Source organism: Rutilus rutilus (genome assembly GCF_951802725.1).
Source record: "Rutilus rutilus genome assembly, chromosome: 25".
Lineage (NCBI taxonomy): Eukaryota > Metazoa > Chordata > Actinopteri > Cypriniformes > Leuciscidae > Rutilus > Rutilus rutilus.
Window position 1 is genome coordinate 15,348,581 of NC_140229.1, and position 27,074 is coordinate 15,375,654.

Consider the following 27,074-nt stretch of genomic DNA (forward strand, 5'->3'; position numbering starts at 1 on the left):
CTAAAAGACGTAAGCTGTGTAAGAATTAAAGGAACAGTTCATCCAAAAATTACAATTCCGTCAATTTTATGATTTAGTATACTAAGGCTAATCGCCCTCATATCTTTCCAAACACATACGCTTGCGTACGTAGAACACACTAGTTTTTTTTTTAAACGTGAAGCCTCAAATCCCAAATGGCTGATACTATTGCGAATCATAATTGAAGATTGTGTTTTATGCGGAACAGAAGTTCCACATAAATTATAAAGAAAACAAAACTTTTACATTGTTGCTTCTGGTATGTGTGGAATGGGGGAAGAGCATCATTCTTACCCAGAGAACAGATAATGTGGACCATGCGGAACCAACAGCCTATAAATATTAGAAATGAACGTCTGGAGGGCATTTCATTGACACATAATCTGGAAGAGGAAAGAACACCACGTTCTGTATGTATGCATTTATATTTAATAAACTTGTATTATTTTTATTTTTTTATGCTACTCTCGTAGGCTGGCCTACCTACGCCTACTTATTTTTTATTTTTATTTATTTACTTACATTTTAAAAACTTTAAATACTACTTTACTTTTTAAACATTACTATGTTTAACGTTAATGCAAATTAAGTGGAAAGCTTACAGTTGATGTTTTTATACTTTGACAAAATTAACACCTCTCTATTTTCATGTGAAGAATATTAATAATGGTCATGCCACAGCTGGTTTTTATCTTGGTGTTTCAAGCTCTTACATCACTTCAAATCTCAGTAAGTTCATTCTTTGACCAGAATGTTTGCACTACAGTGTCTGGACATTAAATAAATAATAAAAGAGCAATGTTGTCTATTTATCAAGGCAGAGAAAGCATGCCAAACATCTGAAGTATCAACGCTGAAGGAAGAGATTCGTATGCTGAATAATAAATTGTTGATTGGGGAATGGAAAGTTATGCATCTGCGTGCTCACCGTCGATTCAGGCTGGTTCCAAACCTGGAACTATCACTGGAATACAATAATACTTCTGAAAACAACACTGAACCTTCACCAACCCTACCAAGTACTGGAGGCTCATTATTAGTTCATGACAAAGGTAAAGTTTAAAAGTAAAAAAAAAAAATTATGAGAACTGTTTATGAATTAATTGTCAAGTTTATTGTATTGTCTATTTATTGTATTTCTTGCATTTTAACTTATTGCTGGGGTTAAACAGACGTAAATGGAAAAGAAAAGTACATGCTTTGTGATGAGTTTGATGGAAAAAAGCTAATCTCGAAATGGTTGAATCGGTGTATTATTATTTCTGTAATTTATATGTCCGTTAGATTGTGCTGAAATATATGACAGACTAAAACCAGGAAGCGGATTCTACAGGATTAAACCCAAACCGTTACTTGAACCGTTCCTTGTGTACTGCGACATGGATGATGGTGCTGGCTGGACTGTGATTCAGAAACGGATCAATGGGAAAGTCGATTTCGATAGGTAAGTCATATGCAAAGGCTGTAATAATTTAGACATATAAAAGATCAGTATGATCAAATCACCATTTCTATTCACAGAAAGTGGGAAGATTATAAAAATGGATTTGGTAATTTCCAGTCAAGTAAAGATGAATTCTGGCTTGGGAACGATCATATTCATGCCCTGCTCAGTGATGGTAAGATTTGGATAATGAGTTTATCACTCTGCTTTTCTGCTCTACAATAATATTTTCCAAATCCTCTTTAGGTGAAAACGTATTGAAAATTGAACTGATGGACTGGAATGGAGTGAAATCATATGCCATGTATGACAACTTCAGAGTTTCAGATGAAAAGGTAAGTTGATTTTGGTTCCTACCATTAAATCCTTAATTCCAGCCATACGAAATTTATAGGGATGAGAAGTCTCCTATTTCATCACGTTCCTCTCTGCTCACATCATTCCTCAGGATAAATATAGAATGCACTACGGGATGTACAGTGGTCAGGCAGGAGATGCCCTGTCCGGAGGAGCCAATATGGTGGAGCAGTGGTCAGCCTCTCATAATGGCATGCAATTCAGCACCCGGGACCAAGATCACGATCGCTACCTGCAAGGAAGCTGTGCTGCAGAGAACAAGGGAGGCTGGTGGTATAACAGGTGATGCTGAGGGCTTTCTGAAAATTTTAGGTACAGCTTTTCGTATACTAAACACCCTGTTTTATGTTACCTGTTGCTTAATTACAGATGTCATGCTGCCAATCTTAATGGGAGGTTTTACAGAGGTGGAGAGTACAAAGCCAAATATGATAATGGTGTAGTGTGGGGCACATGGAGAGGACTGTGGTACTCTCTCAGACACACGGCCATGAAGCTCCGGCCCAGCTCCTACATGGACAACATAGGGAGTGGAGGAGGACCCGTGGAGTAGCAAGGCAGCTGAACAGTCTCATCGTGCACATTTGTGTATTTTACAGTGTATTAACTATAAGACTTATTGTAGTTTATTGAACCTTTCTGTCAACCACAAGACTGCCAAAATCAAGAAAGGATATTATTAACTGATCTTGGTAGATTCAATGAATACATTGGCTTATCTTTACAAAATATTATGATTATGATTTGATATTAATCAAAATACTATAATTATTATTCTTTGTGTAAAAGGGTAAATAGAATCATAAATATTTTAACTTTGCATGCATTCTTATAATAGCAATCTTAGTATAAAATATGTGTACCATAATAAAGCAGCATCTAAACATACTGAAAGTCTTGATTGAGATTATGTATCAAACTATTTTTGTAATGTATCTTTAACGTGTAAAAAGAAACATTCAGAAAATAAATTCATATTTACATTTACTGTATGTATAGTTTCATCTGTCATGCAAAACCTGAGAATTCACATTTTCCAGTGTACAAACAAATCCAAAGGTTGTCATTCTTGTGGTATGGATAATGGATAATATCAAAAATGGCTTTTCAAATAAACAGTCAAACCCCCATAAATAAAAATGTATCATAGATTTCACTTCACAGGATATAAAGTCCACATGAAGCTTCATTCCAATAGAGCTTTTATTTTGAAGTTTGAGTTTGCTTCAGCAGAGTGTCAGAACCTCCCAGAAATGCAGGATTGTTTATGAATTGTTATGAAGTTTATGAATGGTCACAACCTCTACTCCATCATCCTCACCCAAGAATCCAGAAATGTCCATCATGTGCTGCTCTGATTCTGTTAGACTATATGGGGAGTTGCTGTAGTCCGCAGAGAGAGGAAGGCTGCGACAGCGTCCCCTGCGCTGGTCTGAGGTAGAGAATGTGGAACTGCGTTGCCTTTGGCAGGTAGATGAATTAGCTTCTCGTAGCTTCCTGGCTAGTATGTTCCTCTGGATAGGCGAGGGACCTCTTCTGCTCCAGTTCTGTTCTGCCCGTTCAGCTCGATCCAGTGCGGAAGATGGGCTCCTGGCCACATGATGACGATCCATCAAGGGCTCTTTTGTTGGTGTCACTGGAACTGAATCTTTCGAGTTTGATTGAGATGGAGGAGTGTCAACCCATGGTCTTCTCCTGTGGTCCACTGAGCTATCAGTCATTCTAGGACTGGAACAAGACCAAACCTCAAGTTCAGGAAGCGTATGCTCCCAGGTTCTGCTTCTACAGCTCCCCTCTGGTATTTGGCGAGGAGTCACCTGGGTCATGCTTCTTTCTCGGTAGGGTCGGGACAGGGGAAACTGCTGCTGGTTGTTCTCGTGGAAACTTGAGGATCTCCTGAAATTGGGATTCTTGGAGTAGGGCACTCTACTACGCTCTACCATCTCCACCCAGTCTGCTGTTCGCTCGAGACGACGGGTGTTGGCACTGAATGCAGACTTCGGTGGACCCAGCAACAAGTCCACTTTTTGTCTATCTGATAAAGCATTGTTTTTGGGAGACCACGTAGGTTCTGGAAAGGGAGACCATATTCGGAAGTGGCTGCTGCTTGACTCTTCCGGGCTGTCAAGTTCTTGGGGTGCGGGAGTTAGACCGGTAGGGGTAGAAGCCGTTGCCTCTAGCATGGTGTCATCAACTGGACTCTGGGACACGTGGTAGACTTTAGTGGCCTCTCTTAAGCCCTTCTTCTTCATTTCCTTGAGCTGTTGTTGAGCCAAGCGGTAGCCAAAAATAGGGGGAAGGATCTTTTGGCCAGAAGGAGACAATCTGTCTGGGTCTTGAGAAAGGGGAAGAGGAAGAGGAAGGGACATGCTCTGTTGACAAGCCAACACACCTCGGTCCAAAGGTCCCTGCCTTGCAGGCAAGGTAAATCCCTTCTGTAGAGGAGCTGCCTGGAGACTTTCGGAGAAACTGGGTCTCTGCATGCTGTGACCACAGATAGAAGCTTCATCAGAGTTCTTTCGGCCACTGGGAGAGTGCAGAGAGCCACGGCGCATGGAGCTGCACTTTGGAGCACGGCAGAGTTTTCTCCACACTGTGATAAAGATGGTGGCCAGAATCACAGCCAGGCACAGGGAAATCCCAGCCACTACCACTAGATTCCCAGCTAGTGGTGTGCTTGCAGCTGGCGGTGGAGTGAGGGATGGAGGGAGAAGCTCCTCTAAAAAAACACACACAAAAAAAAGGTTTGTTCAGATGTCAAAAAATTAAATAGATAAAAAAGTAAGTAAAATGTTTACCGGTGCAGTCTTCTAACGAACAGTGAGACTGCTCCCTAACCATGCCAGTGCATTGCATCCCACCACTAGAGGGCAGCAGACATTCACGGACACGCTCTCGCACCCCTTCACCACACGTCACACTACAACCACTCCATGGCTGCCACGGTCCCCACATTTCTTCAGGGCAATGATATGGTATTGGAGACAGAAAATACATTAAAAATGATGAATATTATACACATAAACACCTTAAATTGCATTTCTAAATTTATTTCTAATTGACAAAGTAATGCTAATTCCAGATTAAAATAGCTATGTTTTGTACATGCATGACAGGTAAAAGCAGACTCACTTGTATGTCTTTGCACAATCACACAGGTGTGTGCTAAACTGGGAGCCTGACTGTAGACGAGTGTGAAATGGAAGCAGTACTTATTCCTGCCAGGGTCAAAGATGGAGCAGTTAAACTCAGTCTCATTCTCCCCTTGCGTGAGGAAGTTGAAGGCAATGTGAGAAGAAAAGGCCTTGTTGTTACTCTCTTCTTTATAAAGCAGAACTTTTCCATTTGTAACTGTACAGGGAGGAGCGATTCGATGGACAGACACTGCTCCCTCACATCCACTTTTGTAAATGTTATCCACATGAAGCTTGTAGGCGAACATGCTAGACAGGTAAAGAGGACCAGAGGACTTAATATCTTGCTGGGTGACAGGGGATTTTAGGGAGATCTTGATGAAGCCACGCTCTGTCAGAGGGGACGCACATGGCATCTCCACATGTTGTGACCTAACTACTTTGATATCATGTCTTATCCGGTTCTGCACCTTCTCAAAGGTGTTCCTCCCAACCTGGACTTGTTCAAGGTAGCTGACGTCAAGGTGGAGAGTTGAAGCTTTGCTGCTAGAACAAGAATGGAAGTGGTCATTAGTGTACACACCTATCCTAATGTCATTAGAACTTTGGTTGTTCCTGCCACGATCCACAGCCAGGTGAAAGGTGGGCCAGTGCACATGCAGAACAGGACTCCACCACCAGATGGCACTTATGTTAGACATGCCAAGGATGTGCTTCTGCTCCAGTCTGAATCTGAAATGACCTGCATACAGGAAGCAGGAGCAGTTAAACTCCAGTGACCCTTCTGATTGGTTAAAGAGAAGAGACCTGGAGAGCACTGTAACATTCATGTCAATGTCAATCAATGACACTGTCAGTCTGTGGTTGGTGAAGTTGCTTTCGGTGTTGTAATCCACAAACACACTGGCATTGCTCAAGGCAATGTGCATTGATGGCCAGAGGTGGATACCAGCCATCGCTATGGGAAAGAAAATATAAATTAAAACCAATTAATAGACTTAAAAACAGTAGGCAAAATGTAACTATGTAACATATAGTAGCTTAATATGGCCAGAAGTCAAGAATCTTCTCCTTATAAGTAGATTTTTACTTTTAGTAATCCTTGCTCATGCAAATCTCGCACTGATGCTAGGGTGGGTGGTTGCCAGGGTGTTGCTATGTGTTTGCTAAGGCATTCTGAGTGGTTGCTAGCATGCTGCAATGCAATTACAAGGCTGTTCTGTGTGGTTTGGTTATTTACTGGCCCAAAATAAAGAGTCCAACACTAGAGACTAAGTCTCTATGGTAGTGGCCCTCCTCTGGCTCAGATCACTAAAAAAGCTAGATGACTGCTAACTCCAGGCCTGGAAGAAATGTAACTTTGTTTGGCTTTATTGCTACTAAGTATGGCACACTCAGAAAACAACGTAGCTGTCATTGGGGCGGTGCCCTTTCAAAAGGTACACCTTTGTACCAAAAGAGTGCATATTAGTACCTCAAAGGTACATATTGGTACCAAAAGTGTACATAAAAGTGCCTAAATGATACATATTAGAACTGTTTTAAAGGGTACTACTGTCCCAGTGATAACCTTTGTACCTTTTTCCCCCAGAGAGAGCAGGATCTTTAGAATAAGCAAACTCACCATTGCCAATATGCTGCCTAAAGCACTAAACACATCATTGTGATGGAGCACACACGCCAACCAGGCCAACTTAATTGTTCCTTAAAAAATGGTAATTTTTTCAGACCTGGATTAGACTTTTTTTTATTATTATTTCAGGTTGTGCATTTTATGCCAGATGAAAATAGAAGGCATTATACTACTTGATAAAAATAAGTTCTCAAGTTAAGTTTTCAAGTTTAAGATAAGTTCTACTGCTGTCTATTACTGGAGTATGAGAACTTGAGGAAGCATTGTGATTTACAAACTCTCTGTGTGTGTGGGTCACTTCCTGCAGAAAAAACAAATGCATCCAGGGGAAGAGAGTGCAGGAAAAGTCGGTGACCCTCCCTTCCCCCTCCCTCCATTTTACTCTCCAACTGAACCCGATTCACCACGGTGCACTTGAAACTGCCAATCACTGACCTTCATTTAAACACTATTTTGCATGACAAGCAGGGAATTTGGATCATATAACTGAACATTTGTGCCGTTGTCATGATCCCTGTAGACGTAATGAGAACTAAATATTTGATTACACCTGTTGCATTGTTTGGAGTTCCTTCCCTTGCCACAGTCGCCTTTGGTTTGCTTGTTAGGGGCATTAAGGTGTGATTTTCAATAAAAGCTGATTTGCCATGCAGGATAAACTTCTTTAAATGCAAGAACGCCTTCTCACCAAATCCCAACAGGAAGAGCAGCACAAATGGGGTTGCTGTAAGGAAACCCTGTGTCATTCCGACGTATGCAGCCTCTTATCCCTCTTTGTCCGCATCACCCCAAACCACTATTATTCTCTCTGTCCTGAAACAGACACAATTCAGTCAGACACAAGGGATTAATCAAATACATTCTTTCAATACCACACTAATTTGTGTGGGCAATCACTTGACTCTTTCATTGGACAATCAAGCGGTGGAAAAATTTATTTGAATATCTTCTTGATAATTTCATATTTTAACACATACTACACTATTCAGTAGCTACATATATATATATACACACTTACATTTCATAAAATACATAGGCTACACACAATGTCTTTTCTTTATTTCTTTTAAATTTATCATGTCCATAAATTATTGAGCAAGGTTCAACCATGATTTTTTTGTATACATAAATTCCATATGTACATATTTTTCATTAATTAGCCTATATTTTATCGTAAAAATAGAAATATTAAATATAGGCTAAATTGTTGTTGTGACACTATACATGTGAACACTATAAAAACACAAAAACATTTCCAGAAATGTAGCCAACATAACACTGATCTATTACAAAATAAGGTAACACTTTATTTTACAGTGTCCTACCTTGTTACATATGTTACTTAGCATAGTAATAACAGTAAGTTATGCATAATTACAGGCAACTAACCCTCAACCAAATCCTAATCCTACCCTATGGCTAATTAACTACATGTATTTAAGATTAGGATTAGTTGCATGTAATTAGGATATGGATAATTTATAGTAGGCTAATTACTATAGGAACTATATGTAACAAAGTAACAAGGACACTGTAAAAATAAGTATTATCAAAAAAACTCGTGCATTCTGCCACTTATGAACGAAACCAGTTCAATAGCCCACATGCGCAAATTAAAAGTAAATAACCTATATATAGACGTAGATGTTAGAAGTACTTTACTTACATTTGACATTGAGTCGGATGAATACCGTCTGTTCTTGTATCCGTATGGGGCTGAAAGATTGCCGTGAGTTTTGTTTATGAGGGTTAAATGATTGAACGTCACGGAGCGATCCTGCTCTGAGACGCGCTCTCGTGAGCGCGCCCTCACAATTCGCAGACTGCGCGACCGTGAGCGCGCGTTGTCTTGCTTCCTCCACCGGTTGTTATTAGGGAAATTAAGATAGGATGCGGTCTGCTCTCCACAAAAATCTATTTAGTATTTAAGTCTGGCCGACGAATTACGAAGAACTGCGTTTTTATTCTACTCATTCCGAAAAAAATTGCATATTACACACGTCCATTTTCAATAGAAATCCCACCACAAATTTCTCAGTGACCGCGCAGAGGTTTCTGCTGGCTCTACTATTACAGCCAATCCGCTACTATAGTTCATGTTACCAAACATAAATGTCAGAAGTAAAAAGTGAATCATCTGCTTAATATAAAATACCCTCTTCTCAATAAATCTCCTCACAATAGGGAGGTCTGTCTCAAGATGAACTTGACATTTCAGGTCAACTTTGAAGTTCATTAATATATTAAACTATATTTAGGAACAGTCTACTCATTGTAATATCAGTTGTCATTACTAGCTCACATGTTTCGGTGGAATAGACCTTAGAAAAACAGTATTATTAAATTCCTCATTTTTAGCAATTAGTGCCAAAAAAGACCAAAAACGTTGGTGAAACATCTGATATAATAAACAAGAATAAAAAACACCAGTGAAACATAATAATACACCAGAAATAATCAAGAAAGATAAATGAACACATGAATGAAAAACCAAAGACATAAAATGTTTTAAAAAAAGAAATATTATTTTTACATAACGTTCCAAAATAAGTGCGGAAGACTTTTTGTTTCCATAAGGAGAAAAGCAGATTGCTCCCACCAAGAGTGTTAGATGAATTCTCTAATTATTTTAGCATTAAAAGTTTTTTTCCTGAGTATAATCACAAGATTTCCTGTTTCTTTTCATATGTAATGCAAAATGACCTACATTTTTTTATTGACAATCTAACCGCATTGAATGTGCTGGAAACACACACAGTATCAACATAACTGATTCCACCAAGAAACTGCATCCTCTGCATGATCATTTCTGTAATTCCCTATTCATTAAAGGCTGTGGAAATCACTAAACATGTTACACACAGAAGAATGCAGTAACCTTAACCAACATTCATGAAAGACCCTATTGACAAACACAGTGGAAAGTGGGTGCCCACTTGTGTCCAGAGCGAGAGCTAATCAGTCATCAGTTCTGAGAGGGATCTGGGGCCAACAGGAGCTGAGAGACAGCAAGGTCTGATAACATATCGGCCTCGTGCGTCAGAACAGGTTGGGATAAAATCGCAGACCTTCTACTGAATCGTCTCGGCACAAGTGACCCATTTTTTCAGCTAATAACAACCTGTAAAAGAGAGCGATACATCAAAATACTGTGAAGACACTTGAGGGATGAATTATTGATGAAATAAGGAAAAGGATGTCTCCTGTACCTTTCTTTAGCAAGGAGAACTGACAGTCCCAACAGCTTGGCAAACTCTTCAGCAGTGAGGGAGCCTTTATCAGACACCTGGGAAAATCAAAAGAGAAGCAAACCTCAATTAAACCAAATGGATTCCCAATAAAACCACCGCTCCGTGTTTTAAGATAATTGCAAAATCCTCATTATCACAATACACAATACATTTTTTTTATTTACACACACAAACATAAATTAAAGTCCAAATAATCTAAAATACAATAGCTACAACCATGCTATATAAATATTTTATACTTTAAATAATACATTTTGTCATTTGCATTACCGTAATGACCATTTTTTGGGGAAACATTGAGAAGACATAATGAAAATGACATTGCAAAGCAAAACATTTTAATGGTTACTTAATATTTTAAAGGCTTCATTTTCATTTCTGATTCTTATTTTAGTGTGAAATATGACCCAGTTATGATCTTGACAGGTTTCGTATACCAAATCTAATAGCTGAAACAATGTGAATAGAGCAATAATTGCCATCTCATGTCAAACGATCTTCAAATATGCTTTGTTTTTTAGAACATTCCTCTCCTTTACCGCATCTGTCTTGGACTCTTCAGAGATGGAAATATCTAATCTGACACGCCTCACGTTCCAGCTCTTTGACCTAAAACATCGCCCCCAATCACATCTGCTAGCTGTGTCTTGTCCAAAAAACACTTTGAAGGTGGTTCATTTCATGCAATTTCTAGGAGAATGAAATGGGAAGCTTCTCTCACTCTCTGACCACGACCATTCAACAGAAGAGGAAGAAATTGGCTGTACAAGTTTGTGGTAATAGATCCGATCCAATTTCCACTCTAATAACCCGTAATTAAACATGACAAAGTTTCTGCATGATGTTTGAACGGCCACATAAGTGATTTCACAGATGGGGAAAATGATGGCATGACACTCACGTTATCTAGAGCTGAGGCAATCATTTCCTCTTCACTGTGGGACTGAAGTTGGACAACCATCACCCCGCTGTCAAACACTCGCAACCTGACAGGGAAAGAAAAATTTGGTTTTTGTTGCTGGTTACTTAAGAACCCAACAAGACATTACTGCTTCATAATCTAATTGTATGCAACCTAACTGTGGTTTATGAGTCAAATGGTTGTTTTCTTTTGAAAGTTGGAAAATGCAGCCAACAGACAGAGGGCGGACATGGGTCCTGAAAACAGGAAGTCTGCCAGGAAGTGGCTGACCGATCTCACGCTGACCCGCCTCTGCTTACAAAGCCTGGCTCGTGCAGACACATGCACATTCGTTCACGTTTACTTGTGCAAACACACATACAAATATAAATGCTCACACCCTTACCGTAGAGGAAGCTTCAGTGACTCAAAGATCTTGCAGGCATTGACCAAGTCCTCCGGAGAGAGAAGCTGGGAAGAAATTTATGGGGGGGGGTTATTCATCTAAAATGTTTTTAAAATATTTATCAAAAAAAAAAAAAAAAAAACTTGTTACTATAGAACTACATAGATCTTGCTGCATATTTCACATGAGACATTTCAAATAAATGTAATTACTCTAAAAATGTCATGTGGTGTAACCATCAAGTAAAAGGTCAAAACATATTTTCCTTACACTTTAGATATGAGTGTACACATCTTAATCATTACTTTCAAAATGTCTTTTAAACATATGCTTACCACTTAAAGTTTAGGGTCAGTATGATTTTTTTAAAAGAAATAAATACTTTTATTCAGCAAGGATGCACTATATTGATCAAAAGTCATAGTAAAGACATTTATTATGTTACAAAAGATGTGCATTTCAAATACATGCTGTTCTTCTGAACTTTCTAAAAAAAAAAAAAAATTTAATACAGTGATGTATTTTTCAACGCTGTAAAAAATTATCGTGATTTTAACGGTCAAAGACTGTAAAAATGCTACAGTGAAAAACTGTTAATTGGTTAAGAGAAAGTTTCCTTACTATATACAGTAAACAACTGTGATAGATCTAACGGTACATTTAATGTAATTTTACTGTAAAATACCGTTAAATTTACAGTTTTTGGAAGTGAAAAAGAACAAGTCATTGTATAATTTACAGTAAAAAAACGTAAATTGACATTCCCACAATTCCCTGCATGACACTTCACATTTGATGTATTTTTGTTGAAATAACTATGTTTCTTCATAGTTTTCTTAGTTTTTTCTAATCAGTTATGACATTAGGGTTTTATGTTACATTTAATGTTGTTATATTAATGTTTATTGCATTTTTAAAATTTCACGTCTGTTACCATGATGGTGTTTAGTGTTTGTATGAATGACGCCGTGCAGCTTCTATATATTAGTATTAACTTTCTTGTGAAAGAGCTGCTTGTGATGATCTTTAATTCATCATGTTATTTCATCTCCACTGTGATTGGTGGTTGTCAGTGTATTACTATGGTACAAAACAGATATAAATACTTCAATAGGTCAGTAAATTTACATTATATCAGATAATTAAATACGGTTTATTACTGTAAATTTAAGTAAAGTCTGTAAAATCTAAAATGTTGCAACAGTATTTTTTACGGTACATTTCTGGCAACCACAGCTGCCGGTATTTTACCGTAAATTGAACAGATTTTTTTTTACAGTGAAGGTAACATTTTTTTGATTATTTTGATAAAAAATATAAGGTTTTAGGGAGTCACAACACATGGCATTTTAAACCCTTTATATTATCTTAGATTTTAAGCAATTTTTTTTCTGCATGTTGGTTGCAGCATATGAGCTTGATTTGGCAGATAAAACATTTTTAAAACATAAGCAGTTTTATTGAACTATAACTGTTTTATTAATAATTAATTCCCAAGTTTTTTAATTAAAGCCACCAGAAGAACCCTAATAAATAAATAAATAAATAAATAAATAGTAAATAAAATAATAATAATATATACTGTACTTAAAAAAAGTCTCTCTCTCCCCCCATGGAAGTCTAATCAGAAGATCCTGATGCCTATTAATAATTTAAACATTTAAATTACATTTTCGAGTGTGTTCTTATGTTAATAAAGTTAGCATACCCCAGAGATGAACCTGAGAGCTAGTTTTACAAAACGCGGTGATATAGTCATATACATGCAAACACATCATGCTCTGATTTCATGTGAGAGTTTGCTCTCTACTCTCCAGATGGCTGTTCCATCATCAGCTTCACTCTTAATGCTGCTGGAAGAAGATCAGGATCAGATCTGATTAACTCTATGAAAAGACACACTGATGCTTCTGTCTTGATTGTAGCGGTCCAGATTCATCTTACCTCCATCCCACGGGCTCTGTTCACCAGACAGTACACTTCAGTGAGGGCCATCATTCCTCCACGCTCCTACAGAGACAGATAATAAAGATCAGTAGAGGCTGAGGAAGACTAAGGAAGGAAGGATAAAATTCACATAATGACATACTGTAAGACAAAATGTACAGTCAGCTGATCATTATCACAAATTAAACCCCAACAAAATGATGATTTTGAGATAATGATGAGCTGAATGTACATTATCATGATTAATACACAACTACTCACCAAATAAAATCAACAAACAGTATTAAATAATATTAAATATTAAAACAATATTAAACTCAGTTGCAATTACTGTACTAAGAAGAATATAGATCTACACCTACACAAGCATCAAAAGTTTGGGGTCAGTAGGATAAAAAAAAATATATATATATATATGTGTGTGTGTGTGTGTGTGTGTTTTTGAAGTCTCTTATTCAAGGCTGCAGTAATATTGTGAATTATGGTTACAATGTCAAATAATTTATTTTAATTTAATCATTTTAAAATGTAATTTATTCCTGTGATGACAAAGCAGCCATTGTTCAAGTCTTCAGGGTCACATGATCTTTCAGAAATCATTCTAATATGCAGCTTTTATTCAGGATCCTTTGATAAATAGAAAGTTCAAAGGAACAAAGTTCTATGTAACATTAGAAATGTCATTTTTGATCAATGTATCCTTGCTGACTAAAACTCTTACTGACCTCAAACTGTTGAACAGTTGTGTATATGCAAATATATATATAGGGCTACTACACCTATACAGGGCTATGTAAAACTATTTGATAAGCATATTTCATAGAAATCATAGAGATGCATATAAACACACACGGTTCATCACCTCCAGTGGGGCTTGCAGCATGTCTCCCAGCTGTTTGGCGAGCTGGATGTGGTACTGTGTGCCAGAGCCGTGTGTCTCTCTGGTCACTGGGTTGGCTATACCCATACTCAGCAAATAAGACTTGAAACGGATGGTCTGTCAGAAGGCGCACAAAACAAACATGACTAATTTAATTGCAGCTCTACACTAAATATATAGCCTACTAACAACACTGCGAAATTCTAACAGCCAGTTTTAGCATGTGAACTTCAACATTTCTACAGAACAAAATGCATCTACTCATTTTGAGATGTGCCAAAGTTTTTCCCTCATCTGATTATGGACTTCAGTAATAACAGGTCATTTTCTGTCCAATAAATATTTATATGTGTCCATTTGGATGCAATCCTGCACTTAAGAAACATGCACCATATGCGCTCTGATTGGTGGGTCTCAATCCTGGCTGCTTTTCAGCTCGATTCTAAGTTCTATTTGTGTCACTGTCTCATTTCCCAGCCCTTGACATCCCCGTGCAAAGTGTATGTTGGGAGCCACCGGGATTTCCGAGCTCTGTGTGGATTACACTGCCAATGTTTTCCAAGCTTTGGACTTATAGACACTCCACTGAGCCAGAGAAAATGAAATATACATGCATGATCAAATGTAATATTTTATTCAAAAGAGAGGGATTGATATACACCCTATTAGAGGCATACCTGTGCATATAGAGGCTAAATAAAACTAAACAGATAGCTATAACAATACACATAGCAGCTGTTATCTACATGCAATCTAAGAAAGCCTATTAACTTAAGCAGGATAAAAGCAGTAATAGACTTTGAGGAAGAAACAGCCTTATTAAAAGGCAACAACCTCCACTTACAAGTTCATATGTGTATATACACTAACAAATCAAATGTTTGGGGTCAGCAAGATAAAAAAAGAATAATTTATTGTATTACTTTTATTCAGCAAGAATGCTTAAATTGATCAAAAATGACAGTAAATACATTTATAATGTTACAAAATATTACTGTCAAATAAATAATGTTCTTTTGAACTTTCTATTTTTTAAAGAATCCTGAAAAAATATATTTTCAAGAGAAATATTAAGCACCATAACCGTTTTTAACATTGATAATAATACGAGATGTTTCTTATGTACCAACTCAACATATTAGAATGATTTCCTAAGGATCATGTGACACTGAAGACTGGAGTAATGATGCTGAAAATTCAGCTTTGCCATCACAGGAATAAATTACATTTAAAATATATTCAAATCTAATGCAGTTATTATAAATTGTAATACTATATCACAGTATTAACGTTTTTACTGTATTTTTTATCAAATAAATGCAGCCTTGGTGAGCAAAAACAAAAGATAAAAAAAGCTTACTGCCCCAAACTTTCAAATGGTAGTGTATAAAATTCAGTATGTGATTATGGATTGGCTTATGTCAAATTTCTTTTTGCTCTTTTCCCCCCAGTGAAACACTGGTGCCCATCAGGGTCTTTAAGCTCACCTCATCTTCAGTGATGTCACCCTGTTTGTCTTTGATTTTGTTGGCAATGGATCTGGAGAGCTCCACCATCTCTTTGGCCTACAGGGAAAGATAGTGAGTCGCTGAAACAAGACTGATAAACCTGACCATGGCTGTATTCTGCCTGACAGTGACTGACCTTTTCCATTAGTTTACTGAGATCCTCAAAGGCCTGAAAGAAGAGACAGATATTAGAATGGAAACGTGAAAAAGGTGATATCCAAAATACCTCTTTATCAAGAGCCAAAATCACTAGGTGTGCCCACACCTAACAGGATATCCCACCGCTGTGCACTCTCTTTTTATCTTCCATTATAGCTGTGCCAGGAAGATAATCAGAGCTATGAGGTCATCTAGCATTAAACACAGGGTGCCGTTTTCTTTCAACATCAGGGGCCCCTCAAAAGGGGGCCATGGCGCCCAGTGCCTGATTGTGGCATTATTATTATCTCAAGCTAGTATCCCAGAGCTCTTTAGGTCTCTTTAGAACTACCTGTCAGTCTGTTTCTCTTTCTTACCTCAGAAATGTTTTTATCTGTTTCTTTTCTTTTCTCCTCCAACTTCCGTTCAATACCCACAATGCCCACTGCGCGTGTCCTTCCTGCCTACAGAACCACAGGAAAAAAGACGAGAGAAAAATGAGTCTTTGTTAAGCACACCCACGCACAAACAATAACTAAAAAAAAAAATGCAAACAAATAACAAAGGAACAGGAAGGAAAGGGTTTGCCTAGGGGTCACTGTTTCAGGGCTATGGCGTGTTCCTTACAAGACACAATCTATAATAAAATTAAATAAATAAACAAATCTTTATAATAAACCAATATATCTCAAGTAAAACAACATACCCTACCGTTCAAAAGTGTGGAGTTGGTTCATTTTTTTATGTTATGCTCATCAAAACAAAACATGCAATTATTTGATCAAAAATACAATAAAAACAGCAATATTGGAAAATATTATTACAATTTAAAAAGAACTGCTTTATGTTTGAATATATTTAAAAATGTTATTTATTCCTGTGATGCAAAGCTGAATTTTCAGCATCATTACTCCAGTCTTCAGTGTCACATGAACCTTCAAAAATCATTTTAATATGCTGATTTGATGCTCAAGAAACATTTCTTATTATCAACATTGAAACCAGTTGTGCAGCTTAATATTTTTTGGGGAAACTGTGATAAATGTTTTTCAGGATTCTTTGATGAATAGAAAGTTCAAAAGAACAGCATTTTTTTTTTTAAAATACAAATCTTTCAATTTAAAGGGATAGTTCACCCAAAAATTTGAATTCTGTCATCATTTAGTCACCCTCATGTTGTTCCAAACCTGTATGATTTCCCTTTCTTCTGCTGAACACAAAAGAAGATATTTTAAAGAATGTTGGCAATTAAACAGTTGCTAATCCCCATTGACTTCCATAGTATGTGTAGCATGGAAGTTAATGGGGTCCATCAACCGTTTGGTTACAGACATTCTTCAAAATATCTTATTTTGTGTTCAACAGAGGAAAGAAACTCATACAGGTTTGGAACAGATATTTCTGGGTGAACTATCCCTTTAATGCAAACTTGCTGAAAAAAAAAAAGTATACATTTCTTTCAAATTTTTTTTTTTACTGAAACCAAACTTTGGAATGGTAGTGTATATGAAAAGCATTGTCAGAAAATAGAAATATTAAATAAACAAAAACTAATAATCATTAAAATGACAAAAACACATAACAATTTCAAAAACTTGAACTAAAATTAGATACCAAGTATATATATATAAAGAGCTATTATAATAAATACTATAATAGTATATAAATAATACTAAAATGACACTGGATAGTTATAAAAAGGGTTTTAAGCCATGAACACAATAATACAGATCTTTAAATAAACACAAAAACAATAAATAAATAAAAAAAACATTTACTGTATATTAAAACATTATGTATCATTCAAAGTCTCGGTCTGAGCTGACCTTGGGTCCTGTTACTGTGGGGACCGGCTGTGAGACGGGTGTATTCTCCCATCGCTTCTGAGTCATCTCTTCTGTTAGACGTCTGTAAAACTACACATCAAACACAGCACAAGTTACCTTATTTACACCTTCCTAACACCTCATCTGCTCCGTTCCTGTCTAAGCGTCATGACTGCTTATGCTCCAAACTGTATTAAGCCAGATTTAGTGGAGTAATTAGCTCCATGCATCATCTCAGATGAAATATTTTGTGACATCACTCCTTCAGTTACTGACCTCAATCTGCCCATGTTCCTTGAAGGACAGCTTTATATAAGAGTACTTGCTCTGCTGGTAGGGGCCTGGCTCCTTATTTTCAGGGGATGGATAAAGGTGAATAACAATCTTGGCACTGCAGGGTTTGAAAGGCAACAATTTACTTTTAATATAGATTAATAAGCAGAATTACAGGGTGTAGCTTCCATTATTATTACTGCATGTTCCATATGTCATATGTGTGAACTGCATGCTGATGTTACAGTGCAGTCACCTCTTTCCGATGCCTGCTGCTTGCTCCTCAAAGAATATGACCTGTGACAAGGGTATGCATATACAGCATTCCTACAGAACAACATATTAGAGGAATCAGAAATGTAAGCAAATACACTGTGCTCTCAAATGTTCTTTGGACAGGAAGAAAAGATGAAGAATCAATTTAAGGGCAGAGAAAATATACTGAAGATGACATTACATGACTCTTCTGGTCTCTCCAGAGCAGGCGATGGGTACTGAGAAGAATGGCTCCAACATCAAGTTTAGCCTGTCAACGAGGAAAAGGGGAAATCTGTGAATTACGGAACATTAATATACACCATTTAAGTAAAGCATATCTTTATATTGTCTACTAGGTAACATTTTACAATAAGGTCGCATCTGTTAATGGTCCTGTATTGAAACTAGCATGAACTAAAAGTGAAAAATATATTATTTTTTTTACAACATTTAATAATCCTTGAAAATATTAGCTAATAAAAGTACAATACTTCATTGTTTATTCATTCATTAGTTCACAGTGCATTACCTAATGTTAACATAACTAAAAGCGTATTTGTTAATGTTCAAATGAACATTAACTAAGGCTAACAAATGCCTTAGAAGCTGATGTAGTTAACTAATGTCAACATTCAACAAATGAAACCTTATTGTAAAGTGTTAGTCTTCTGTATTGTACCATTTTTAATTCTTGTTCTCCTTTTAACAGCTTTAATAAGCAACATGAAAACTGCATGATCTGAAATATATTTGTGTTTATCTATAATCTTATGCATTATTGTCAAAACAGAATCTTCCACATGGATGTCATTTTATAACTTTCAGCTGAATCCACATGAACTAAGCTATCTAAGCTTAGACTACCTTGTCTTCCCCGTCGTAAAGTCTCACTCCTCTTTGTTGGATTACTAACGTTTCGTTCATATCAAGGAGCCCATTTGTCCAAACAAATCTGTCCATTTTTATCAAAATAATAAAACAAAAGTGAAAAACAGAACTAGAGCATATTAAACATACACATGAAGCTACAGCTGTTTACTTCCGCTTAGATGTCCGAGAATGCGCCTGTCTCAGAAATACGACAATCCATTCAAAGAAAGCCGCAAAATTGCATTTAATTTCGTGTTATATAAAGTCATACAAATACAATTAATATATATATGTATATATCCGTTTTCATATTGTGAGATTTGTATTCATACATAATTTGTTTGTTATTGTTACAAGCAATTATCAATATTTTTGACTAATCTAAAAACAACAACTGAGTTAATATATGGATAATAAAATATAAATAATTTACTAAATGCCATTTATTTCCAAATAAAATGTCAACTTCTTGAGGCGCATTTAGAAACACTCTTTCGTTTCGGGGTCCTGACAAAGAAAGTCGCAGACGAACTGCAGCCTTTAGCATCTCTGCTAAACCCCAACAAACACCGAAGCTATATCAAAATAAACTAAATTAGCGCGTGAACTGAGCTTCAATCACTTCGGTGGATTTTTTAATTGTACAAGCATGATAAAATACTTGCATGTCAGTGAAGAATGATGGATATGAAGAGTGTGTGGATTTAGCACTGGACTATTGTTGTTCCTCATGTCAATGATGCCAATCTGCACTTAAAGAGACCGCCAGCCTTCTGTTGGACTCGCTGAACCTGTCCGAAAAGATTCTGGATTCGCAAAAAAATATAAGATTATATGCAAAAAGTTGACGAATTCAAACAACAGTGCTGTGAATAATTAAAAGGGGTTACTGCATGAAGTTTCCCATCAGCAGGTGAATGAAGGCTTGTCATTGAGATGCTGTAAGAGGGATTGATAATCAATACAGAGATCAGAGAAGATGGACAAGAAATCCTTTGATATCGTTTTGGACGAAATCAGAAAGGTAACGTTACCGTTTATATTTGCAAAATAATATGGGTTATCTGTTAAGGAAGGAGGGAGTGGTGATCAGTTGGAGTGATTATTATCATTATTAATATTGAATAAGAAACAGTATAACATTAATATTGTCATATTTTCCTTTGTTCTGAAGTGTGTTTTGACAGATCAACGAATCAAAGCTATAGAACAGGTTCATGGGTATTTCTCCAGTGAACAGGTATGTTGACATTGTAACACCAGGTAACAGTAATTGCAGTATTTTACATCTGCTTACCTGTCAAACTTCCTTCCTCAGGTGATTGACATTTTGAAATACTTCTCCTGGGCAGAGCCCCAGATAAAGGCTGTCAAAGCCTTGCAACATGTAAGAATTCTGCTTCTTTATTTCTTTATCCACAATCTTGTGACACAATTTAACCACATAACATGTTTTATTTCCTGCAGAAAATGGTTGCAATTCCAACAACAAAGGTTGCAAACATCCTTAATTCTTTCACATTCTCAAAGGACAGAATAATTGTTCTGGAACTCATAGCTCTGTAAGTTACACTCTACAGAAATTATTATACGCATCAACAGATATCCAAACAATTCAAAATGAATCAAGCATTGCAATATGTAATGTATTTTTTATAGAAATATTTCTGATGCCCAAAACTACCGTCCTGTGGAGGATGCGTTTCGTATTCACCTCTCTGAGAAGAAACGTGCAAGAAGAATCCTAGAGCAGGTAAAACGTACTCGTTCAAGTGGATTTACAAACTTTGCTAAGTCTAGATTGTATTGAATGAATGAGGATTTTAATACAGGCCATGTCTGTTATTTGTTCAGGTGTGTAAAGTGGGATGTAAAGCTCCAGTGGCGATGATTTCATCCTGTGGGATGATCCCAGGGAACCCTTATCCCAAAGGCAAACCCAGTCAGGTCACAGGAACATTCCCTGTGAGTTCCTTTACTTAATAAATGTATTTAAATGCATGTCTTTTAATTTAACTATTAAAAATCAATTATGGCTTTTATTGAAACTTTCAAGGGAATTTCTGCCAAAAAGGATGGAGAGGATACAACCCTGGATGGAAAGGGCATTGCTGCGCGCATACTCGGACCAAGCAAACCGGTATGTTTTACTGGCTAGGTGTTACTGCCCAAATAAATTTATTCTTTGAAAGCTTTTGATGCTTCATTAATGGCAAAGAATCATGTTTTCTTGGATAATGGATAGGTCTCTTTATTGGCCCTTTTTATTGTATATATTTCTGTTTTTCCAACAGTCACCATCCACATACAATCCACACAGACCTGTGCCATATCCTATCCCGCCATGTCGTCCACACGCCACCATTGCTCCAAGTAAGACCCTTTTTCTTCAGATTAGAAAAGAATGATCAAGAATAAATTGTCTGGGAAATGATTTCCCTAATGGACAAAAGAAATATGGAGTAGACCATGTAAATGCCAGCAGAGTGTCTGTGTACAATGTGGAAGTGGATGCAGAATGTTCTTACCCTCTTCTCTGGATGCTGCTCAGGTGCGTACAACAACGCAGGTCTGGTGTCAGTAGGTGGGGTCATCACTGCCACTGTGCCACCCCCACCCTACCGAGCCGCTCTCAATTCGGCAGGTACAATGAGCAGTTGCTGTTGCTAGCACTGTGTGCTGCCTTTAACAGCTGCAACGGCAATGTAGACGCTACCTCACTATGGCATGCTCTAAATCTGCCTGCAGCACCTATAGCATGCAATATGTTCATGCTTAAAACTCTCTCCAGGGCATTCTTTACTGATCTAACTGAGCTAATATTGTCATTTCTATTTGCTGCGACTGATTATAAGGAGCATAAAATCTAAAATGCATATTATTGTAACTGTGATTTTTCTGGAATCTATATGTGAAAGCAAAGTTCTGAGGTTGTTTTCCATTACCAGTACCGGCTCGGCTCGGCTCGCTTTTCGCTCCGTTTTCCATTGCAGATAGTACCTCCACAATAGTACCTGGTCGTCATAGCGGCGCCGCAGGAAACTGCCGTGACTTAATCTTCTACGCGAGACACACCCGCTACCCACACACACAGGACAATGGAGGAAATCGAGTGTATGCTGTTTTTGGATGTTTTTGTTTTTGCTGTTTTTTTATTCAGGATACTCCGTCTGGCGCGTGCAATGATGACGCAGTGAGTAGTGACGATTCTCTCTGACCAATCAGCAGTCTGCCGTGTTTTCACGTCACATTTTAGTATCGCCTCAGCTCGCTCAGAACCTCGCCGGAGGTGGTACGAAAAAAAGTACCTGGAAGCAGGTACAGGTACAGCTTTTACACAGTGGAAAACCAAAAAAAGCCGAGTTGAGTCGAGCCGAGGCGAGCTTGTACTGTTTAGTGGAAAAGCGCCATAAGGCACTTGCAATGGAAGTAATCTACACTAACTTTGAAAGTTAAGAGCACAAATGTGCACACTTTTTTTTTTTTGTAATGAAAAGTAATGTTTTAGACTTAGTAATATGCCTTAATTTTTCTTGTTATAAAAGGTCCTTATATTTACCAGCTTTACATGATCATGATAGGAGTTATTGGATATAACTTATTAGTATTATTATCAAGTATTCATATTTTTTACAAACCGAGGGGATGAGTGGAAATTTTGAACCCAGAACACTTTGCCTGCTTGCTTTTATCACAAGGGGGCACTGTGACATATATTGTCAGTCAATGTTTTGAGCATGAATGCTTGCTCTGTTGCATTGCGCATCTTATGGTGCTTCTAGAAGATTGGGACATTTCCTGAATTCTCTCTTGCTTTCTTTCTAATGCGTCTAACACTAATAAACTAAGATGCATGTGGTGCCTGTGTCTAAATTTAATGGGGCTTTCTTCTTTTTAATATTTCATTATGCTTATTGTTTCATATTTCCAGGTTATAGCCGACCTGTCAGTCAACAAAATCCAACCTCCAGCATCTCCGGCACACCTGCTATTTCTCCTCATAGCTCCACCCCATCTACTCCTGTCACCCCCCAGCCTCAGCCTACCACACCAATCACTCCAGTTTTCCCAGGCATGGTCCCATCCCAGAATCCTTTAACCCCCTCCCCTTCTCCTGCACCCTCGCCCTCGGTCATCAAAGGGCCTCCTGCCCCAGCTGGCTCTCCCCAAGTTGCCTCTAACTCCAGTGGCCACACTACAAGCGTTCCCTCTCCATTCTCTGGCATGCCCCCTTCTGGTAGAAACACCCCTTCAGTCATCAGAAGTCATACCCCATGTGGTACACCCGGGCCAAGTACAAGCATCCCTCCTTCTCCATTCCACAATGCCCCCCGTGCTGAAACGCCTTCCGGTGTCCTCACACCTACTCCCAGAGCGACTGGCGACCCCTTGACTCCTCATGGAGCTGTGGGATTACCCTCAAAGAAGGGTTACCCACCTTCCTCAGATTCCCAGTCAGCACTTCCGTTCCCTGGCACTACCTCTACCCAGTCACATTCAGTTATCCGTAGTTACACACCCTCAGGAATGTCCTCTCTCACTCCTGGACGCTCTACTCCCGTCATGCAAGGTGTTGGAGGATTATCAGTGGCTCCTGCTGCTCATAGTCCTAAACCCTCTCCTGGATTGACATCCCAGGCAGCCATGATTAGCCCTGCTTTCTTTAGCGAGCAGCATGCCAACTCCATAGCCCGGCATGGTGGAGGTAGTGGAAGCAACAGTCCTGTCCATTCTGCTTTCAAAGGTCCCTCTCGCTCTGGCACCCCTTCTCTTAGCTCTCTAGTAATGCCTAACTCGGCTGTCCTTACCCGACCTGTGGGCATGGCCCATGGTGCTGCCTCGCCACAGTCTTCTTTGCCCAGCACTATAGCCGGACTACACAGTCTTACCTCTGCTCTGGGCTCTCAGTCTGGAAGCAGCCCTGCTCCGCATTTTTCAGCAATGTCTCCTTTTTCCGGAGCCCAGTCCTCCATTTCCTCCACTACTCCTCCGGTCTCATCTGTGTATTCTGGCCTGGCTCACTCTAGTGCTCCCACTCACTCCCCCTTTGGCCTGGGATTGACCACAGCTCCCTCAGTGTACCCGGGTCTTCCTCCCGGCCCAAACCCTGCCTTCCCAGGGTTTGGAGGCTCGGGGGCCCCTTCAGCAGGTAGTCCGGTGCTGTCCTCGTTAATGGGGCTTCCAGGAGCCTCTTCCTCAGTAGCCACCGTTGCACCTCTCCAGGCAGCAGTCGCAGCGGCCGCCGCAGCAGCAGGAGTCCCCTCCTCTTCTGCTGTGCTTCCTGGATTCGCCTCTGCATTCAGCTCTAACTTCAACCCTGCTCTGGTTGGCCAGGCTGGGTATGTTTTTTTCTTCTTCTGTTTAATTACTTTGCATGATCATAAGAATTTTATATTATATGGAAACAACTGTTCTAAAACCTTGTGAGCTGCCTACTTAGCCAGCAATATAGGTGCACTATACAACACAAAGGCTTTTTTAAAACCTAGGAAGCCTAATTACATTTGATTAAGTTATGTATACATACTTAAAAGTATCAATAACCGTTCAATATAATCACAAATGGACTGTTTTATTCAGAACTTGTGTATTATGGGGTTTCGTCTCAGTTAGGATGCTGCCTTAGAAGGACTATGTAGTCAGTAAGGCAGGTCACTGGGTTGGGAACTTGTAATGTCAAACATTTTCCAGTTGATATGCTCTCTGCAAAGTCCAAAGTCTATACTTTCTATTCTTCATATTATCAGAGTGATATGTATTCCTCAAAGAAATTGAAAATCTTGTTTATTATTGTAGTGAGCACATATGCTATAGCTTTTCTGATTGCACGGTTGACTTTGAATTTGTGAAAATACCTAACAAATTCAATCTTTTTGTGACAGTAAGATGATCAATAGAATTCCATTCTTAATAGCCTTCTGTAATGTTGCTTAATGTGTTATTCAGACTAACTGGAAGTCTTCAGGCCCCTGGAGGTGGTGCTTTCCCAGGGTTGCTGTCTTTCCCCCCAGGGATGCCCAGCTTCTCCACAACAGCATCTCCTGCTGCCCTCTCAGGTCTACACAACTCCGCAATGCAATCTGCGCTTTTGCAGGTAGAGCACACATCCCATTTGTCTGTATCTCTCTCTCTCTCTCTCTCTCTCTCTGTCTATCTATCTATCTATCTATCTATCTATCTATCTATCTATCTATCTATCTATCTATCTATCTATCTATCTATCTATCTATCTATCTATCTATCTATCTATCTGTCTATCTATCTATCTATCTGTCTGTCTGTCTGTCTGTCTCTCTCTCTCTGCCTACATTTATCGGAGTCTCCAGACTGCTAATTGATTATTAAAGGGTCACTGGCTATTATTATTGTTATACCTGTTATTATTATTACGAGCAAAATTATTAGAAGAATTTGCGAATCAATTCAAATGTTTGTTTATTGCATGTGATTGCAGGCTCACTCAGCATCAGCGCTGGAGTACCCTCCCCAGCCGAATGGATTTACTAACTACCCTGCAGCCGCAGGTTCGAGCTTCCCTCTGCAGCCTGGCCTGCACCCATCACTGGGCTGGCAGTAGAGCGCAATAAAAGGACAGGCATGTCGAAAACTATGCGTGGGTGTGTGCGTGTGGTGTGAGTAAACAATGCAGAACATTGTGGATGGTGGTGCTCTGCATGAAATAAATATGTCTTAAAGGTTTAGTTCACCCAAAAATTTCAATTCTGTCATAAATTACTCACCCTCATGTCGTTCCAAACCCGTAAGACCTTCGTTCATCTTCCGAACACAAATGAAGGTATTTTTTATGAAATCCGAGAGCTTTCTGTCCCTCCATAGACAGAAACGCAACAACCACTTTCAAGGCCCAGAAAGGTAGTAAAGACATCGTTAAAATAGTCCATGTGACTCCAGTGGCTCAACCTTAATGTTATGACGAGAATATTTTAATTGCGCAAAAAACTAACAAAAATGAAAAAAAAAAGCTCTCGGATTTCATCAAAAATATATGAATTTGTGTTCCGAAGATGAACGAAGGTCTTACGGGGTTGGAACGACATGAGGGTGATTAATGTCAGAATTTTCATTTTTGGGTGAACTAACCCTTTAATACAAACTAATGTGGCAGCTGTACTCTCCACTAATTTCCTGTAGAAGAGAATCAAATGTCTCAGATCGAGACATAAAACTTGTGGTATAGTGCTCTGCATTAGCAGATCATTTTGATTGACTTTTGAGAGCTGGACTATTGTCATTTGAAAGGATAAAATGGATACTAAAATTAAGTATTATTCTTGGCGGGTGGGGGGTGTAGAGGTAATTAGGGATTAACTCTGTTTAAGAATTATGATTATTTTGAAAAAGGATAAATGTTACTTAAAATACTAAAATTAATTTTAAATATACACCAGTAGATGAACTGTGAATAGTGTGAGTGTCTAATCTTTTTTGCTTTATTTCCTTGTATCATGAAGTAGTGAGTTAACTGATCTTTTGTTCAGATGTTGGTCGAATACTGTACATTTACCTTTGAGATTGGGTAAATAAGATGTTTGCTCTTTGTACTGTAGCTGTTCTGGTTTTTATTTTTCCCCAACTTACCTTGCAGAGCAACTCCAAAGTGACTTTAGCGTTACAGATTTTACACTGTTGTGCAATTTTGCTGATATTAAGAGTCAGAACCATGAATTTTGCATGTATACAATATATGTAGATCTCATTTGTTTCCATTATATATTATAAAATATAATAAAGAATATGGTAGGTTTAGATAATCGTTAGTATGTTCTAACAGCAGAATGAAATAAAAGCTCTTTTCTTAGACTTTCTTTGTTGTTTGTCTTTATTCTGAATTTTTTGGTTAGCAGTGGTATATAATGATTTATCACTTGTCAGCTGAGGACTTTCCAGAATGACCATAAACCCACAGAAACTTTTTAAAATGAGATACAATGCAAGTAGTCACTACAGACAAAACCAATTTCAGATAGATTCGGTTCTGCATTCATGTATAGATTTATTCTTAAAAAAACAAGTTCAAAAGTCAGTGTTTAGTTACTAAAAACTTACTATTAGTTACTATTATTTATTCAGAAAAGTGTACCACCAATAATGTGTTGTAAGGAAGTCTGCATTGTATTGCTGAGAATGTTAGAGAAAACTTGGCTAGGTATATATTGAGATCTTTGCTTGTGAACTTATTCAGAGAACTGATATTAAATATTACAGA

At 38.1% G+C, this 27,074-nt stretch overlaps 4 protein-coding genes across 6 annotated transcripts; 2 read left to right on the forward strand and 2 right to left on the reverse strand.

Moving 5' to 3' along the window:
* The first annotated feature begins 19 nt into the window (after positions 1–19).
* Positions 20–2,381, forward strand: fgl1b (fibrinogen like 1B). Its single transcript, XM_084401321.1, has 8 exons — positions 20–431; positions 678–750; positions 839–1,073; positions 1,306–1,465; positions 1,543–1,640; positions 1,712–1,800; positions 1,914–2,104; positions 2,192–2,381. Exons 2-8 carry the CDS (start codon positions 688–690, stop codon positions 2,373–2,375), a joined length of 1,020 nt encoding a protein of 339 aa, XP_084257447.1. The 5' UTR covers positions 20–431; positions 678–687; the 3' UTR covers positions 2,376–2,381.
* A 410-nt stretch (positions 2,382–2,791) lies between these two features.
* thsd1 (thrombospondin, type I, domain containing 1) lies at positions 2,792–8,542 on the reverse strand. 2 transcript variants are annotated; one of them, XM_084401312.1, is made up of 5 exons: positions 8,256–8,542; positions 7,278–7,402; positions 4,955–5,914; positions 4,621–4,779; positions 2,792–4,541 (listed from the first exon to the last, which is right to left on the reverse strand). In XM_084401312.1, the coding sequence occupies exons 2-5, from the start codon at positions 7,333–7,335 to the stop codon at positions 3,088–3,090; spliced, it is 2,631 nt and encodes an 876-aa protein (XP_084257438.1). In that variant the 5' UTR covers positions 7,336–7,402; positions 8,256–8,542; the 3' UTR covers positions 2,792–3,087. The 2 variants fall into 2 exon arrangements, with proteins under 2 accessions (XP_084257438.1, XP_084257439.1); XM_084401313.1 differs by having other exon boundaries at positions 3,083–4,541; positions 7,278–7,397.
* Positions 8,543–9,093: 551 nt separating this feature from the next.
* On the reverse strand, positions 9,094–19,040 carry vps36 (vacuolar protein sorting 36 homolog). Its single transcript, XM_084401320.1, has 14 exons — positions 18,842–19,040; positions 18,177–18,245; positions 17,976–18,046; positions 17,723–17,837; positions 17,447–17,536; positions 15,998–16,084; positions 15,619–15,651; positions 15,462–15,539; positions 13,957–14,091; positions 13,092–13,157; positions 11,148–11,212; positions 10,742–10,826; positions 9,799–9,875; positions 9,094–9,710 (listed from the first exon to the last, which is right to left on the reverse strand). Exons 1-14 carry the CDS (start codon positions 18,935–18,937, stop codon positions 9,629–9,631), a joined length of 1,149 nt encoding a protein of 382 aa, XP_084257446.1. The 5' UTR covers positions 18,938–19,040; the 3' UTR covers positions 9,094–9,628.
* A 302-nt stretch (positions 19,041–19,342) lies between these two features.
* proser1 (proline and serine rich 1) lies at positions 19,343–25,801 on the forward strand. 2 transcript variants are annotated; one of them, XM_084399778.1, is made up of 12 exons: positions 19,357–19,871; positions 20,022–20,087; positions 20,166–20,234; positions 20,315–20,409; positions 20,507–20,600; positions 20,702–20,812; positions 20,904–20,987; positions 21,142–21,220; positions 21,399–21,491; positions 22,779–24,186; positions 24,794–24,941; positions 25,302–25,801. In XM_084399778.1, exons 1-12 carry the CDS (start codon positions 19,827–19,829, stop codon positions 25,422–25,424), a joined length of 2,415 nt encoding a protein of 804 aa, XP_084255904.1. In that variant the 5' UTR covers positions 19,357–19,826; the 3' UTR covers positions 25,425–25,801. The 2 variants fall into 2 exon arrangements, with proteins under 2 accessions (XP_084255905.1, XP_084255904.1); XM_084399779.1 differs by lacking the exon at positions 21,399–21,491 and having other exon boundaries at positions 19,343–19,871.
* Positions 25,802–27,074: the final 1,273 nt, after the last annotated feature.

What these genes read in the sequence shown, in the direction of transcription:
- fgl1b (XM_084401321.1), top strand. Translation starts at nt 688, where the DNA reads ATGGTCATGCCACAGCTGGTTTTTATCTTGGTGTTTCAAGCTCTTACA. An exon ending in TTACATCACTTCAAATCTCA is followed by an intron (nt 751 to 838) that starts GTAAGTTCATTC and finishes CTATTTATCAAG; the next exon opens with GCAGAGAAAGCATGCCAAAC. An exon ending in TCATGCCCTGCTCAGTGATG is followed by an intron (nt 1,641 to 1,711) that starts GTAAGATTTGGA and finishes AATCCTCTTTAG; the next exon opens with GTGAAAACGTATTGAAAATT.
- thsd1 (XM_084401312.1), bottom strand. Translation starts at nt 7,335, where the DNA reads ATGACACAGGGTTTCCTTACAGCAACCCCATTTGTGCTGCTCTTCCTG. An exon ending in GATTGTGCAAAGACATACAA is followed by an intron (nt 4,780 to 4,954) that starts GTGAGTCTGCTT and finishes ATTGCCCTGAAG; the next exon opens with AAATGTGGGGACCGTGGCAG. An exon ending in TTCGTTAGAAGACTGCACCG is followed by an intron (nt 4,542 to 4,620) that starts GTAAACATTTTA and finishes GTGTTTTTTTAG; the next exon opens with AGGAGCTTCTCCCTCCATCC.
- vps36 (XM_084401320.1), bottom strand. Translation starts at nt 18,937, where the DNA reads ATGGACAGATTTGTTTGGACAAATGGGCTCCTTGATATGAACGAAACG. An exon ending in GGAGAGACCAGAAGAGTCAT is followed by an intron (nt 18,047 to 18,176) that starts GTAATGTCATCT and finishes GTTGTTCTGTAG; the next exon opens with GAATGCTGTATATGCATACC. An exon ending in GCAGCAGGCATCGGAAAGAG is followed by an intron (nt 17,838 to 17,975) that starts GTGACTGCACTG and finishes CAAACCCTGCAG; the next exon opens with TGCCAAGATTGTTATTCACC.
- proser1 (XM_084399778.1), top strand. Translation starts at nt 19,827, where the DNA reads ATGGACAAGAAATCCTTTGATATCGTTTTGGACGAAATCAGAAAG. An exon ending in CTGTCAAAGCCTTGCAACAT is followed by an intron (nt 20,235 to 20,314) that starts GTAAGAATTCTG and finishes TATTTCCTGCAG; the next exon opens with AAAATGGTTGCAATTCCAAC. An exon ending in GCTCTGGTTGGCCAGGCTGG is followed by an intron (nt 24,187 to 24,793) that starts GTATGTTTTTTT and finishes TGTGTTATTCAG; the next exon opens with ACTAACTGGAAGTCTTCAGG.